The sequence below is a fragment of the Podarcis cretensis genome, assembly GCF_951804945.1.
Source record: "Podarcis cretensis genome assembly, chromosome: 2".
Classification (NCBI taxonomy): domain Eukaryota; kingdom Metazoa; phylum Chordata; class Lepidosauria; order Squamata; family Lacertidae; genus Podarcis; species Podarcis cretensis.
This window is the reverse complement of record NC_137171.1, coordinates 53904275-53919076: the sequence shown is the minus strand read 5'-3', so window position 1 is coordinate 53919076 and position 14802 is coordinate 53904275. Positions and strand designations below refer to the sequence as shown.

Genomic DNA, 14802 nt, shown 5'->3' with positions numbered 1-14802 from the left:
TTTGATTTGTATTGACTAGAATGTTACTTCATTTGTCTTCCTGGGCAATTCAGAAAATGTCTGTTTTCCATAACTGTCGTTCATGATGATTTTGTCATTATGAGATGAATTAAGCGTACGGAGATACTTAATTAAATCAATTTCCTCCCAATGTTCACTAGTGAACAGAGGGGCTGACATTATTAAATGTGTGCTGCAATAGGCAATGGCTAATCCAAGCATAAGAGAGACCAGTAAAACTAGAAGCTATATTTTCAAGTTCCTATATGAATGTCCTATCCTGTTGAAGCTGGAGCCCAGGTAGTACAATGAATGCTTGAGAATGGCTTGTCGGGTAGGTAACAGGCAGAGTAATGTTGAAATTGCAGGACCTTGGATAGCTCATAGCAGACAACTTGCTAGAACAAAGCCTGGAGGTCATCTGAAGCCTGTCCAGATGATGATTATGATTAAAATAATGTATATACCATCTGTCATTTGGATAAGAAATACTCAGGTGGTTCATAAATATGTAAAAGCCTGTTCCCAGGAATTCTTAAAGGCTGTGTTCCTCTGGTTGGAGTCTAGCACTCCTTCACCTCTCAGTCAGCTCCTAACTTGTGTGTTACCTGCACTAGGGAGCCACCACCAGTGACTGTGAGGTCCTTGGTGTTAAGAAAGCCAGTATCACAGGGAATCTTGTTCAAAGGGTACTATATTGTGGGAGGGAGGAATGGCTTCGTTTTTAGAGACTCTGTTCAAGGGGCTTCTGGCTGACAGGCTGGATATTGGTGTCAGAACCTGTGACTTGAACAGAATATCCACTGATGTTCCTGATCCACCTGGTTCTTCCTCCTCCATGTCAAGATTCCTGGTTGCTATTAAAAATCACGACAGTGGGCTCCCTACAGGTCATAAGGAATCAGAATGGAGGCTTGACATTTCAGTTCTATTAAGTAGGATGGCTGAGAGAGAGAGACAGAGGGACACAGAGGCAATCACATGCCGTCTGGGTCTTTAGCCTAGCTCTCGCCCATGACTCCAAACTTGGTTCTCAAAAGCTACATACATTGTCAGGTTCCCTCACAAATACCCCCCCCCCCATTCAGTTCATAGATGGTTTAGAATACTTTGTACTGGCTGACTAGCTAGAATAAGCTGTCTTGTTCACTGTATCCTCTGTTCACCATCACACTTTACAGACATCTTTTCTGAACTGTATTGTCCCTTGTTGCAGGAGGGAGTTTCGGTCAAAAGCAGGTCATACACATGGTCTATTTCCTTCCGCTTCTTAATTGGTTGGAAATGCACAGATGGATGAGGCAAATGTTGTAATTTCAGGCTCTGTCACTTTGGCATTACCTGACAGTTCTGGGGTCACAATCATTAAAGCCGCCGCTGTTAGTAATCCACAGCCTTGAATTGGTGCTTCCAATCAGCCCCCTAATGAGGTTTAAGTGCTATTACGTTTGTGCCCGGTATGACAACTGGACTGCTCTCATTATTATCATTTCTTCACTAATAGTTCTGTGGCTTTAGTGCTGCCTGATCTCCATCTGAGGACTTTAGCTAGTATGAGCAGAATTCAAAGATTTAAGAACTGCAGCTGTACTGCCTTGCTAGAACCACTTATGAGGTTTCAAGAATGGTGGGTTGGTATCCGATGGCTGCTTAAAATTATTTGGGATAGGGCAGAAAAAGCCGTGTAGTGGCACAAGGACATAATGGCAAACCATATTACAGTGGCACTGTGGGAGCACGGCACCAGAGCAGGAGACAAAAGTACTGGTGCAAAAGTTTAAGATTTTGAAGCTATTACATTAATATGTTATATGTTGATTTAAAACAACAACTAAAAACTAAAATTTTAGGGTGAAGCACAATTTTGCTTGTAAATGTAATCCTGGAATTATCTTGCTTGCACAGATGCTTATATTGGGCTGCCTTGCCAGATTTATTCAGCCTTCAAAAAAATAAAAATCTAATTTTTAACCAAATGATCTACAGATTCTACTAGGGTTTGTTCCTGCAATTTATATTGCAGGAAATATTTCCTCTTACCATTTTATCTAAATAAAATTCATTTGTAACTTGAATGTTTATAGTATCCCAATGCAGCAGAACTTCATCCAAAAAGATAACTGTTATTTGGTGTTCCTACATGTGGGAAGAGGGGTATGGGAAAAGAGAGCTAAATATGTGGAAAAAATGGCTCTTTACATTCTGTATACCCTTACCTTAAATAGTAATAAAACAGGATTCCATTTAAAAATTGAGCACTTATTCTATTAGATAGAATCTTATCAGTTTTGAAAAATGTAGAACAACAATATTATTTCAAGCAATAGTGAAGTATATAATGTTTAGACCCGCTTACTAAGGAACAAATGGTTATCCCCGCTGTATTATAATTCTGAAATTGGTTATTTCAAATATTGAATAGCTCAGGCTTTCATTTTTAAAACCTTTATTCTTCTTTACAGTCACCTTCGACCATTTTGAAATTTTGAGAGCCATTGGAAAAGGCAGCTTTGGAAAGGTATGGTTTTTTTTTGCAAACAAAACTATCGCTCCATGTGGTGGGGACTGTAGCTATCCACAGATAATTCTTAAAATAACAAGGTGGACAGCAAGTAAGCAGGTTTTAGATAATATTGCATTGTCAGTGTCTACAAGCTGAGCCTTATCTTTCAGACCATCAGGAAGAATTAGAGCCTTGTCCCTCATATGCTCAGAATCTTCAAATTATATTACAGGATATTAAACTGTTCTTATTGATAAAACCAGGCTGCTGAATTTATATGTAAACATCCGGTAAAGGGAGACTTTCCACCAGAGCAACTCAGGACACACTGGCATTGTGCCTCATTTCTCCCTTCTCTTGCACAGTCACGATGCTTTTTGAGGTGTGCGAGCCTAGTTCTTTGAGCCTGGTCCTGTACAGCCTCTACATTTTTGCCAAAGGGGAACAGGATGTGTACTTAAGATGCCTTTTGTGTGGTATTTTAATGTGATTTTAAGGCTGCTGTGTTCTCATTAGTTCTTATTTTTATGTCAAGATCTGTATCTGGAAGCTATCAGGGCCACTTTGCCCACCAAGAATAGGTATAATGTGATGAAGAAGGCTAAAGAACGGTGAGAGGTGGGTGAGGCCTATGCGAATGTGAGGCAAATCAGTTTGGGAAAACATAGTTCATCAGACCAATTAATAAACCAAGCATTGGACACAGTTTCACCTTAGTCCCACTCATTTACAGTGGCGACATGTCCAGTTAGTTGGTGACTCTTCTCAGCAGCGTGCCTGTGCGTTTGTTTGTATATGGTGGGGAAGAGCAGGATCTAGAAAAATGAGGTGGCAATTTAGCAATGTACATTGTTAAGGTAGGATAAGGTGTATTGCTAAGTTAGGGTAGGATACATGAATGTCCTCAGCACAACGCAATGCTACAGTTTGCACCATGTTTCCGCCTTGGTTTTTCCTTGCTAGGTTTGCATAGTCCAGAAGAATGACACCAAGAAAATGTACGCCATGAAATATATGAACAAGCAAAAGTGTGTGGAACGGAATGAAGTGAGAAATGTCTTCAAGGAGCTACAGATCATGCAGGGATTGGAACACCCTTTCCTTGTGAATTTGTGGTAAGCTGAGCACCATATTTCCCATTATTTTCCTGGGAGGAGGTTGCCTTCACTTTTCTGGAAACCTGGTTCTGTTTGTTTCAATTTAACCTTATTTACCATTATTGGTTTCCAAAATACAGTACTTGTTGCCTGGCTGGCCCTTTTTTCTTTTCTTTTCTACGTATAACCTAGTTTTCTTTGAGTGGCCTTTGAGAGAAACAACAGGTCCCTGGACTGCCTGTGGTTTAAACTCATGTCTTAGGCAGGGCCTGGATAATAGAGCCCCCTGTTCAGCTCCTTTTATAACTGGCAGCGTTCTTCCTGGCTTGAGGCATCGAAGTGCCATGCTGTTTGCCCTTTATTTCTTTCACAGTAAAATAAATAAATGTAGCATTTTGACCCAACAGCAGATGTGTCAGATCTAGGACCGTGACTGTTTTGAATAGGAAATATACTTTGGTAGTGCAAAGGAACGTCACTTTTGAAAACAACTACCTGTACCTGGAAAATTTGTGCCTTTGGGGAGAAGGCTTAAATAGAGCCCCCTGCCTATACTGCTGGTTTTCCATTGGTTTCTTGGAGAATATTCCAGTTTATAGTCTCCCATCTGCAGCCTGAAATTATAGTCTCAAGGAATTCCATGTGATTTATACAAGTCTGGAGAAGGGGTTGATGTGGCCCTTTGGCTAGGATCTCCTCACCTGCCCAAAACCTTTGTCATTATTTTCATGTGATAATTTTAGAGAATGTAACAAGCTATCATTCAGGCTAGCACTAGTTGACAATAGATTCATAATAAACCTTCTGCTTTGCTTTCTGCTGCCCATTTCCCCCATTTCTTTGTGCTTTCTGTGCTATGTGATGCAGCTGATGAGAGCTGGAATCCGACAAAGATTACGTTGTGCTGTGCATGAGGTCCAAAAGATGTGCCCATGGACACCAAAAGATTGGTGACTCCTCATTGCAAAGGCTTGTAAAGTAACTGGCCCAAGGACACCCAGTGAGCCTCAGGGCCAATCAGGGGTTTGAATCCCGATCTTGCGGGTCCTAGTCCAACATTCCAACCACTGCAGCACAAAAGCTCTCCTCTACTGAAGCAGATTTGGCCCACTACACTACAACTTGGGTGAAGTGTTTGGCATGGCCCAAGGCATATTGCCACCTGTTGCAGAACTCAAATTCCACCTGTTCATTCCATTCATTAGCACAGTCAGTTTTCAAAAGGGAACAGGGCTCCTGCACCTTTAATAATTGCTGAAAATCTGTCTTCTGCATAACTCTGTAAAGGTTCAGGAACCCTGCCTTCTTTGGCATCTAGCCACACTGCCTACTACTAGGGACATCGCTGTACCTTTCAGATACCAATTCCTGCCTTTATCTGTTTCCTCCCTGTCCCCACATGGTGCCACCTGAATAAGGTCAAGTCACCCTGCTGCAGGGCAGACTATGAAACCAGATCGATATCTTGGGGAAATGTCTGTAACAGTTCTTTCTCTGAGGACACTTGATGGGGGCACAGTTCATTTTCAGTAGCTTGCGTGCCATCAGCAATGAAATCAGCACACTTATAAGGCATGTTGATTCTTCCTTTTTTCTTTGATTTAGTGTGTTTTCCCCCTTTCAGTGGCCCTGAAACAGGAAGGATGGAATAGGGTTCTGCTACCAATAGACACTAAACTCGGTTAAGAGCCACAGTAATATTTCAAGTAATGGGGAATTAGATTATTTTGCGATTTTTTACTTTGCTTTCAGGTGCTTTTACTGGTAGAGCATTGGTAAATAACCTTCAGCAAAATCACCCTGTTGCAGGGTAATGGTAATAAAACAGATCTCAGTGTCTTTTCACCAGAGGTACCAAAGTATTAGCTGACAAAGGAAGAAGTTTTTTTTTTTTTTTAATTATACCCTGCTCTTCTGTTTTGACCAAATACATATAAAAGCCAGTAATAAAAATTATTAAAGAATTGTAGTTGAAAGGTACCCCGCGGGTCATCTAGTCCAACCCGCTGCAGTGCAGAAATCCCAGCTAAATAATCCCTCACAGATTGTTAAAAACTTCCACCAGGGAAGACCAGCATTAGATATTTAAAAATCCACCATGAAGTTCCTTCTGTAGACAGTGGGTCATTCACTCTAACCTACTCTTTGCTTGATTGACTAGATTTGCCAGTCATTGCCTATGACTTCATTCATTGGCTAAAAATCAACAACACTGAAACTAGGAGCAGGCTTGTTTCTCACAAAACAAATAAGCAAAACTGTGCCTCAACATTAAAAAAAAACACACGAAAGTTGGGGGTGAGGAGTATGCCCCCCCCATCTACTATTCACATTTTTAAAAAGTCACCATACAACAACTAATGTGAATGGTGTCTTGTCTAATTTGGCCCTTCCTTGCCATGGGGAACAAATAACCCAAAGCCAAACTGGAAATTAATGTCAGGGAATTCCAAATAAATGTATACCACTACAAAGCAGAACTGTTTCCCAGTCTGGATCAAACAAGAGATGCCCTATTAGGTGGGGATGGGGGCTATTTAAACTCCTCTGCTGCCTGTGTTCCTGCCGCACAAAAAACTGCCTCTCCTCATCAAATAATTATTTGGTATATGTTAGATTATTTTAGTGCTGCATCTAATTTTGTACTCTAATAATTGGTCTTTTCTACACATGAAAGGTTTTGCTTATCTTTGCTTACTTAACTATCTATCTGCTTGTTAGTTTCCTTAGCTTCTCTTTTACCAGCTTAACCCATCAAGGCAAGGAAGAAGTGAAAGTAATAGCTTATCACAGGAGAGTTGCTGTCTACAAGTGTTGCTTGAGTGTTTAGTGACGGATGCTTGAGAAGCAGACTGCATGATAAATGAAGGCATCTTATGGTGCTCCTTAAGCTAGGGAAATAAATAATTTCTCTGCCTCTCTGAGCCATTGGTCTAGACTATTAATAATACGCCTTTGGCAGTCAGTACAAAAAAGAAAAAAGGGGGGAAAAATCTGGGAGATTAATTTTCCCTTACCAAATAGCCTCAAATGCAAGGAGGTTAATAGTGATTTTGAGTGCATCTGCATATATCACCCTAAGTTTTTAATTCCTTCTCAAACACAACAGTTCTTGGAGAAAAGCCCAGCTTGCAGCCTGTGCAGTCTTAAGTCTGTTGGCAGAGTTATTTAGGTTTATATAGGGATTTCCAGTAGCTTAGGGTCAGGGGAGACTCTCAGACCAGAGGGTACATTGTTAAAACTTAGCTTAAGATGATTCTTCCTTTGTTCTGACCGTAGAACGTAGTCTAACTGTGTTTCCTCCAGCTGGGTCTGTGTTACATGCCCTGAATGTGGATCAGTTTGTAGCAGATGTTGCTAGTACTCCTGTGGAATAAGAATTGGAAGACAGTGATAAAAGATTGGGAGATGTGCTGTCTTCACAGGAAGTATTGATGCGAATGAATGAATATCTCACTTCACATTTTCAGGAAATGGTTCAGTCCAATAGTGCAGGGTCCTGGTACATATTTCTTGTCTAATGAGCAAGCTTTTCACAAGGACGGTGATTTTGGGGAGGGTGTGCTTTCAAACAAGCAGGGTACACCCATCACTTCTGAGGTGTTAGAAGTTTGTACAGTCATACCTCAGGTTAAAGACGCTTCAGGTTGAGCGTTTTTGGTTTGCGCTCTGCGGCGACCCGAAATTAACAGAACATGTTACTTCTGGGTTTTACCGCTCATGCATGCGCAGCCGCTCAAAATGACATCACGCGCATGTGCAGAAGTGGCAAATCGCGACCCGCACACGCGGGTTGCATTCGCTTCATGTTGCGGACGGGGCTCCGGAATGGATCCCGTTCGCATCCAGAGGTACCACTGTACTCTGTCAAAAATGTTCTGCTCAGGCTCCAGTTTCCTATATCATTCATTAGCTGGGATCCTTTTCTCTGTGTTCAGTGCTTCCCCAAGACAATGATGCCCTCTGGCTACAAGGGTAAACACTTGAAAAAGTCTTGCTACACCATTCAGGCACGGATTCCTTCCTTCCCAGACTCACACACACACACAGACAATGCCTGAAGCAGGTTGTTTCATGCTGCTGCGTGGTAGTGCCAGCACTGTCTGCATTGGGAGACCGGCTGAAAAAGAATGATTCAGCAGCACATGTGCAGAGAGCCTTTCCACGAGCACCAAGTTGCTCCAGCAGGGAAGAGAGGGAGAGATAGTTCTGTTGTGCAAGGAGAAAGTGATCTGCTTAGTGCTATGTTGAATTCTACCCTAGGTCTCTGATGCCACCTCTGTATTGTTAATTTCCTTTAAGCAGCCTCCTTATACAGTCTGGGGTTTTGTTTTTTTATATATATAAAAAAAGATAATATCCTGGATCAGTTTTGAAAGAGGAATATGTTAACTGGGAGATGTAAGCTGCCAAGGGTGTGGCTGCCCCTTTAACAAGCACCATCAAAAGTGATTGCATTGATGATTTGTTATAAGTCCACTTGCACTGAGACCTGCAGGAGCCCCGTTGTTATATTATTCCCTGTGTGTTCTACTCCTTGCAGGAGTGTGTTCAGAATAATAATTGTAGGTTTTCTCAGGATAGGTTTCCTAAGTGAAAACTTTGTTTTAACAAATATAGATTTACTGAAACTAGTGGCTGAAGGATAACTGCAACAGTCAGCAAATATTTTATCACAGGGGGTTTCTCTAACAAGCTACATCTTGCAAAATAAAGGAAAAATTGAGTTTTTGTCTTTGAACCTAAGTTGTACTTGTAGATCCATGATTGTGGGCTTTAAGATTATTGGTGTAATTTCACTTGGGGGAAACTCTTACATTTCATCTCTCAGCTATTTTAACTCCAGCCAAAGTCTGATTTTCAGCATCGTCTTGGACCAGTTTCCATGTTACATATGAGATAATGTATGACCAGCCTGATTGACTGAACTTCTTGAACTAAGGGCAATACCAGCTGGTAGTTTCCACCTAGCTTGGCACTGTATTGTATTGTATTTAATATTCATTCATTCATTCATTCATTCAATAAATATATCTCTTTGGAGAAGAGTCACACAAAGTGGTTTACAAAAGATTATGACAGCAAACAGTAATGATACAACAAGCAGCAATGATACAAAAAGTTGCAATAGAATGGATACAATAAAAATAGAGTATAATATAACAGATAATTTTTTTCTCTCATCTTTTTCCTCCTCCTTCTTCTCCTTCCCAGATGGCAGATTCCTGGTTTCTGGCTTGACATAATAATAATTGACACTGTATCTGGTGTTGCTGTCTTTACCATTGTTCTTTATATCCTGTCTTTAGGGATACAAATCATTTCAGGGTAACTTATGCCTACAACCACCAGGAATACACAAAGAAATGCAAAGAAGAGTCATTATTTTCCCCCTCTTACCATCATACTCACTATGGAAGGTCATCCACATGCAGGCTGTACAGTTCTGTCAGCCCTGCAGATATGTACGACAGCAGCATGGACTGAAATTCCCTCATCTTGGCCAGCTTCTGGAGATGAGAACAGTTGAAGCAGTCCACCCAGTCTTCAACATTAAAGCTATATAAACCTGTCATTCCGTGAGAAATTCTGAAGGCTGGTTCTTTCTTTGTGTGATCCTGGTGGAATCAAAAGGGCAACCTGGGGAGAAGCTATTCACTGTGATTATGCACTGGTGAACTGACTGTATTTCTAATGCCAATTTGCTGATCCCCAGCTGCCTTTCAGTCCTGCATATAGGAAAAAGAATTGTTTTAGAGCTGTTTGCTCTCTTTCTTTCTATCTTTCTGTTTTAAACACAGTCCACCTGCACCTCTAGCATGATGGAGAAATCTGTAGAGAACATTACAACCAAGTAACGGCTCAGTAGATTGATTTATTTCATCCCTCTCTGTTGAGTAGGATTTTTAAGTCACTCTGGAAATCTCATTTGACTGAAACTTGGAGAGCTGTAAAACAGCAACACTCCTTGTATACAGATATGTGTTAATATAGCTGCTTGAATGATTGCCATAGATTTCACATTAAAAAGAAACCTAATCAAGTAGCTGTGTCCACACATTGCAGTTCAGCATACAGTACCTGGTAGTAAGGAAATTTCTTTAGGATCTGTCCCCAAATCACAGTGGTAAGGGGTGATGACAAAACATTTATGAAGAAAATCTTCATAGTTATTTGCAAATGCATTTTCAAATTATAGAAATGTAATTTCCTAAGTTTCTATGGGTTATTCTTGCTCAGTCTAAAAGAAGCTGCCTCATACTAGATAGCTGCTGGTCCATCTAGTTCAGTCTTATGTACACTGACTGGCAACAGTCCTCCAGGATTTCAGGAGTCTTTTCCCAGCCCTATCTGGATATTGAACTTGTGATCTTCTGTATGCACACTATAACCCCTAGCACTCAGCTGTGGGCCTTCCCCAAAAGAGCAGTATGGGAACAAGATATTTAGGTGGGTCTGGGCACTCTTGCTTTTTGCTAAGGGGTTGTCTTTAGTGTTCCTGCATCTTCTAGACTGTCAAAGACATGCATGGTTGTGTCTTCTGTGCTGCTTGCTTATATTCATGCATCTTTCTTTGTCCATTGACTTAGAGATGATGTGATTTTACCTTGTATTTAATTATGCTGGCACCTCAGGGAATCTTTTGGCACAAAAGCAGCTAATTTTCCTCTCTGTATTCAAGAGCATTGACTGCTCCAAGTCTAAAACGTATTGATTTCTTGAGCCCACATTTAACTCGCTGTTATTTAAACGAAGTCAAGCAGAAAGGTCTTGTGAGGGAAATTTTGAAGGCAATATGAAAATGTTGGGGGTGGAGGCTTAATTTGTGCCGGGGCTCAGCCCTGCCATTTATTTGCAGTGCCAGGACATAACTTTTGAATGCATTGACTAGGAATAGATGGAGGTCCCCTTGAGCAGGTGTCAAGTGCATTTCCTTTGTAACCCCAGGGAGCCTCCACACATTAGGGGTTAAGGGAAGGAGGAATTCAGAACTAAAGAGTGGTGTTTCTTGACAGCCTTGAGCCCTTGTAACTAGAGGTTAGAGTTCTAGCTAGAAGGCATTGAATAAAGGGCTTGGGAGTGCCTTCTGTTTTTGTTTGCTACCAGTTGTGCGTCTCTCTGCTACTTTCCTTGTTTCCCACTTCTTGTCCAACACTTCTTGTTTTCATTTTCATACTTTTGTTTGTATTTCATGTATCCTTGAATAAGCCTTATTGTTGAACTCCTCCCCACAGACACACACACACACACACACACACACACACACGAGAAAAGGGAGGGGGGGTTCCATGTCTGGAAGAATTATGGAAATGAAACTTTGGCCACATGTCCTATTAATAGTCCAACATACCCAGAATAGCTTAAACCTTAAGATATTTTGCTGTGCAAGCACGACACTACTAACCCCAGTTCTTGACTTAGGGTTTGCTGTGTTTTGCACAAAGAGGAAGTCTGACTCCAGGCAGAGTCATAGATCTCATCATACATGCTTCTAATTCTACTGCACTAATCAAGCTATATGTCCTTTGTGTTCTGGCATCTTGTTCCAGGTATTCATTCCAGGATGAGGAAGACATGTTTATGGTGGTTGATCTGCTTCTTGGAGGAGACTTGCGTTACCACCTGCAGCAAAATGTCCGCTTCCAAGAGAGCACCGTGAAGCTGTTCATCTGTGAACTAGCATTGGCACTGGACTATCTCCAGAGCAGGAACATCATCCACAGGTGAGCTACGCACTATAGAGATACATTGATACTGTTACCAGTCATACCATCATGAGACACCATTAATCCTGCCAGGTATCTGTAGTCAGTGCTTTTTTCCTAGAAAAATAGGTGTTGGTACTCACCATGAAGTTATTGCACACTTTTTAACCCAAAAAGAGGTGGTGGTACTGCATATCCTTGAGTACCCCCTGAAAAAAGCACTGTCTGTAGTGTCAATGAATGACAGCACTTTCTGTATGCTTACCTTCGTGGGTCGACAAACACTTGGAATATTGGGATGAAAGCACATGTGGTTATTTCAGTTACCAATGAGTATTAGTATTATATTCCACCCTGAAATAATCAACAAAACAAATAATGTCTTTGTTCCTCCTGTAGAAGTAAGGGGATTCCTCAAGGTGTTTGGGGAATGCCCTAAATAAATAATTTAATTTAACATTTATGAGTGCTTCAATAGATGTTGGAAGGAATAATAACATAAATATCTAGCTTGCACTTGTTTTAGAAAAGTTCTACAAAAGGCTTCTGATGCACTGATTGAGATATGTATAGATACATGTATAAAACGTAATATAACATATATAATATAACATGTTATATACAAAACATCCACACACATTTGTTTCAGTCCACTAACTCGGCCATATAGCTGCTACAGTCAAACCTTGGTTCCTGAACACCTCTGTTATTGTACATTTCAGCTTCCAAACACCTAAAAACTGGAAGTAAATGCTCCGATTTTCGAACATTTTTTGGAACCCGAACGTCCAATGCAGCTTCCGCTTGAGTGCAAGAAGCTCTTGCAACCAATCAGAAGCTGCACCTCGGTTGTCGAACGTTTCGGAAGCCCAACAGTCTTCCGGAACGGATTACGTTTGACAACCAAGGTTTGACTGTATTTGGTTCAGATGAATCATCCATACCAAACCCATAGAAGGCTAGTTGGGATCAGACATTTGCCCACAGATTGTTTTAATCCATAACAATAGTTTCAAAAAATTAAATTTGATAGCATACTTTATTTTGAGTGTTGTGAATTTTGAATGAGCATTTCTTATGAGCTGGTGACAGCCATCACTATCTACTAACCAATCCATGCACTCATAAAGAACTTTAACTCCCCCCTGCCCATGAAAGACAAAGCAGCCTTTTCATGCTGTGACCTGCATCTATTATCACTTCACTATGTAACTGAGGGGAGAAGTTTAACTGTTCAAGAATGATACCCAAAACGTTTGCTGATTGGGCATAGCTAGTTGCATGGTTCTCTGGTTTGTGACCAGTATTGATAGTGCGTTCCTTTGAGAGTCATTAATATATACAAGGTTGCAGTGTGTTATCCCAAGGACAAGTTCAATAGAAACTCTTTAAAGGTTTGAAGTCCAGAGAGGGGGATGCATCTAACAGAATTCTGTCTTGAGTAAATACAATAGGATTCAGCTCGTAAGTGGATAATTGCATACCATCAAAACATTATTGGTTTCCACTTCATCTGTTTTTATGTTGTAGAGCTTGGGAAATAAAAAATATGCAGGGAGATTGCAGTTCAAGAAGTTATACAAGTGATAAAGTTTGAAGAATAGAAATATTGGTGTACTAAGTATATGTATTATTAACTGTCTATGAAATTACTCAACCAAAACTTCAGGCTCTAGAAACAAATGTAATGCATGCTGTAATCACATGAGAAAAATGGGTTGCAAACGTTTGACCCATAAAACTGTTTTTTTAAAAAAAATTAAAAATACATAAATTGTATTTTAGAAATGTGAATTGGATTATATTTATTTGTTTGGTTTTTAAAAAGGAATCAGTAATACTAGGTGTCTCCTTATTAATAAATAACCTGACTTACATTGAAATCTAAATTTTAATATAAATATGTTCAAGCCCACACTTCTAACATCTCTCTTTGAAGCAGAAGCTTCAAAGCCCACAGATCAAATGTCTCTCAGCTACATCAGATTGGAGTAATTCCCAGCTGATGCAAACACACCTTTTGAAATGCAACCAGAGGTGTTATCTGTGTACTTGGGAGTAGATGATCATGCAAGATGAGGCTATCTTCCTGGATAGATGCAATTCTTTGGAATGGCATAGTAAGAGTTGTATGAATGATCCATTTGGTGAGAGTCTTTAGCCTTGCTTTCTCAAGTAGGCAGAGAATTTGAAAGCTTATATGCATTTGGTAAGAAACTTTCAGGTGTTGCCTTTCAAACCTAAATAATATTTATTCAATGGGCATCATACTTGACTGGGAAGAATAGCGATGCTGAAGGTCATTATCCAAGATTTCTAACTATAAAATAGTGAGTGAAGTTGACTTAGACTACTCCTTTTTTCATGCTTCATTATCAAACTTCTTCCATACCTCTGGACAGGATTGGAGTTGTCTTCCTACAGCTCTTTTGTTTTTCAGGATATTTGCCATTTATGGTTTACTTTCTAATAATGTACACTTCAACTTCCTTTGTAATATGTTTAAATGCTTCCACTTGGACAAATTCAAATGCCTATTTCATGCTTGCGTAACCAAAGGAGGCTTCAAGACAAAACAGTGTGGTAATGAAGGTATAAGGTTCACTTTTTCTGCTCTGCACCTGTTCATACAGACACCAAATAATGAATGAGGATGAATTACACTGGGAGACACAGAGGGAATAAGGCTGTTTTGTACTGGCTTTGAAAAAGCCTGGAAACTGTATTGGGCAAACACCCAAGGATGGATGGTGTTATATAAATCAATTAATAATAATGGACACCATGATGTAGCTAGGAAGGATCCTAATCCAGCTTGTTTTTACATTACTCTTCTTAGCAGGAGGATTACTAGTAACATAATTTGCTAGTATTAAAGCACACATTGATGAACAAGGCTTCTGGGTGAGCCCCACATCCCATTCTGGATTTTTTAAAGAGATGAATTTCATACTCTCCTGAGGAGGCAGTTACCATGGGTGTAACGTAGGCCTCACTTGATAAGCTGGCTGTTGGTGGTTAGGGTGACCAAATGTTGAAAAAGTTATCAGATAATAAAAATAAGGAGATAAAAGTTGGTGCCAGTTGTATGTTACCTCTTTTTATAATGAGTTACTGAACCCTTTGAGCACAGGACTAATGCCACATAAGCCCAACGTCTATCAAGATAACATTACTGGGAGTGAGATGTAAAGCTGTTGGTTACTTTGCTAGTATGTTACTCCTCTTACATGATTATCTTTGCAAAGGCAGTTGGGGCATCATCTTGAGATAACGGCAACAAAAGACTCAGGTGAAACCTTCTCTTTTAAAAGAAGGGGAGAGGGAAAGGAGAGGAGTAGTCAAAGGGTGTGTATCTACATGGAGTGTGGAACAGACTGGGCAGAGGGTTGACTCTGTAAGGAGAAGGGGAGAGCAAACTACCCACGACTGATGATCTTCAGTGCCTTTCAGTTACCTCCTACCTTCTCAATGCATGCATATTTAGAAAATAGTT

General features: G+C 40.3%; 1 protein-coding gene across 3 annotated transcripts in view; it reads left to right on the top strand.

The window, feature by feature from the left end:
- The window catches only part of STK32A (serine/threonine kinase 32A), a 71784-nt gene that overhangs the window by 24498 nt on the left and 32484 nt on the right, over window positions 1-14802 (top strand). For all 3 annotated transcript variants that reach the window (XM_079967994.1, XM_079967995.1, XM_079967996.1), the window contains exons 3-5: window positions 2463-2518; window positions 3467-3618; window positions 11151-11324. In XM_079967994.1, coding sequence (XP_079824120.1) covers window positions 2463-2518; window positions 3467-3618; window positions 11151-11324 — 382 coding nt within the window. The remainder of the gene's footprint in view (window positions 1-2462; window positions 2519-3466; window positions 3619-11150; window positions 11325-14802) is intronic.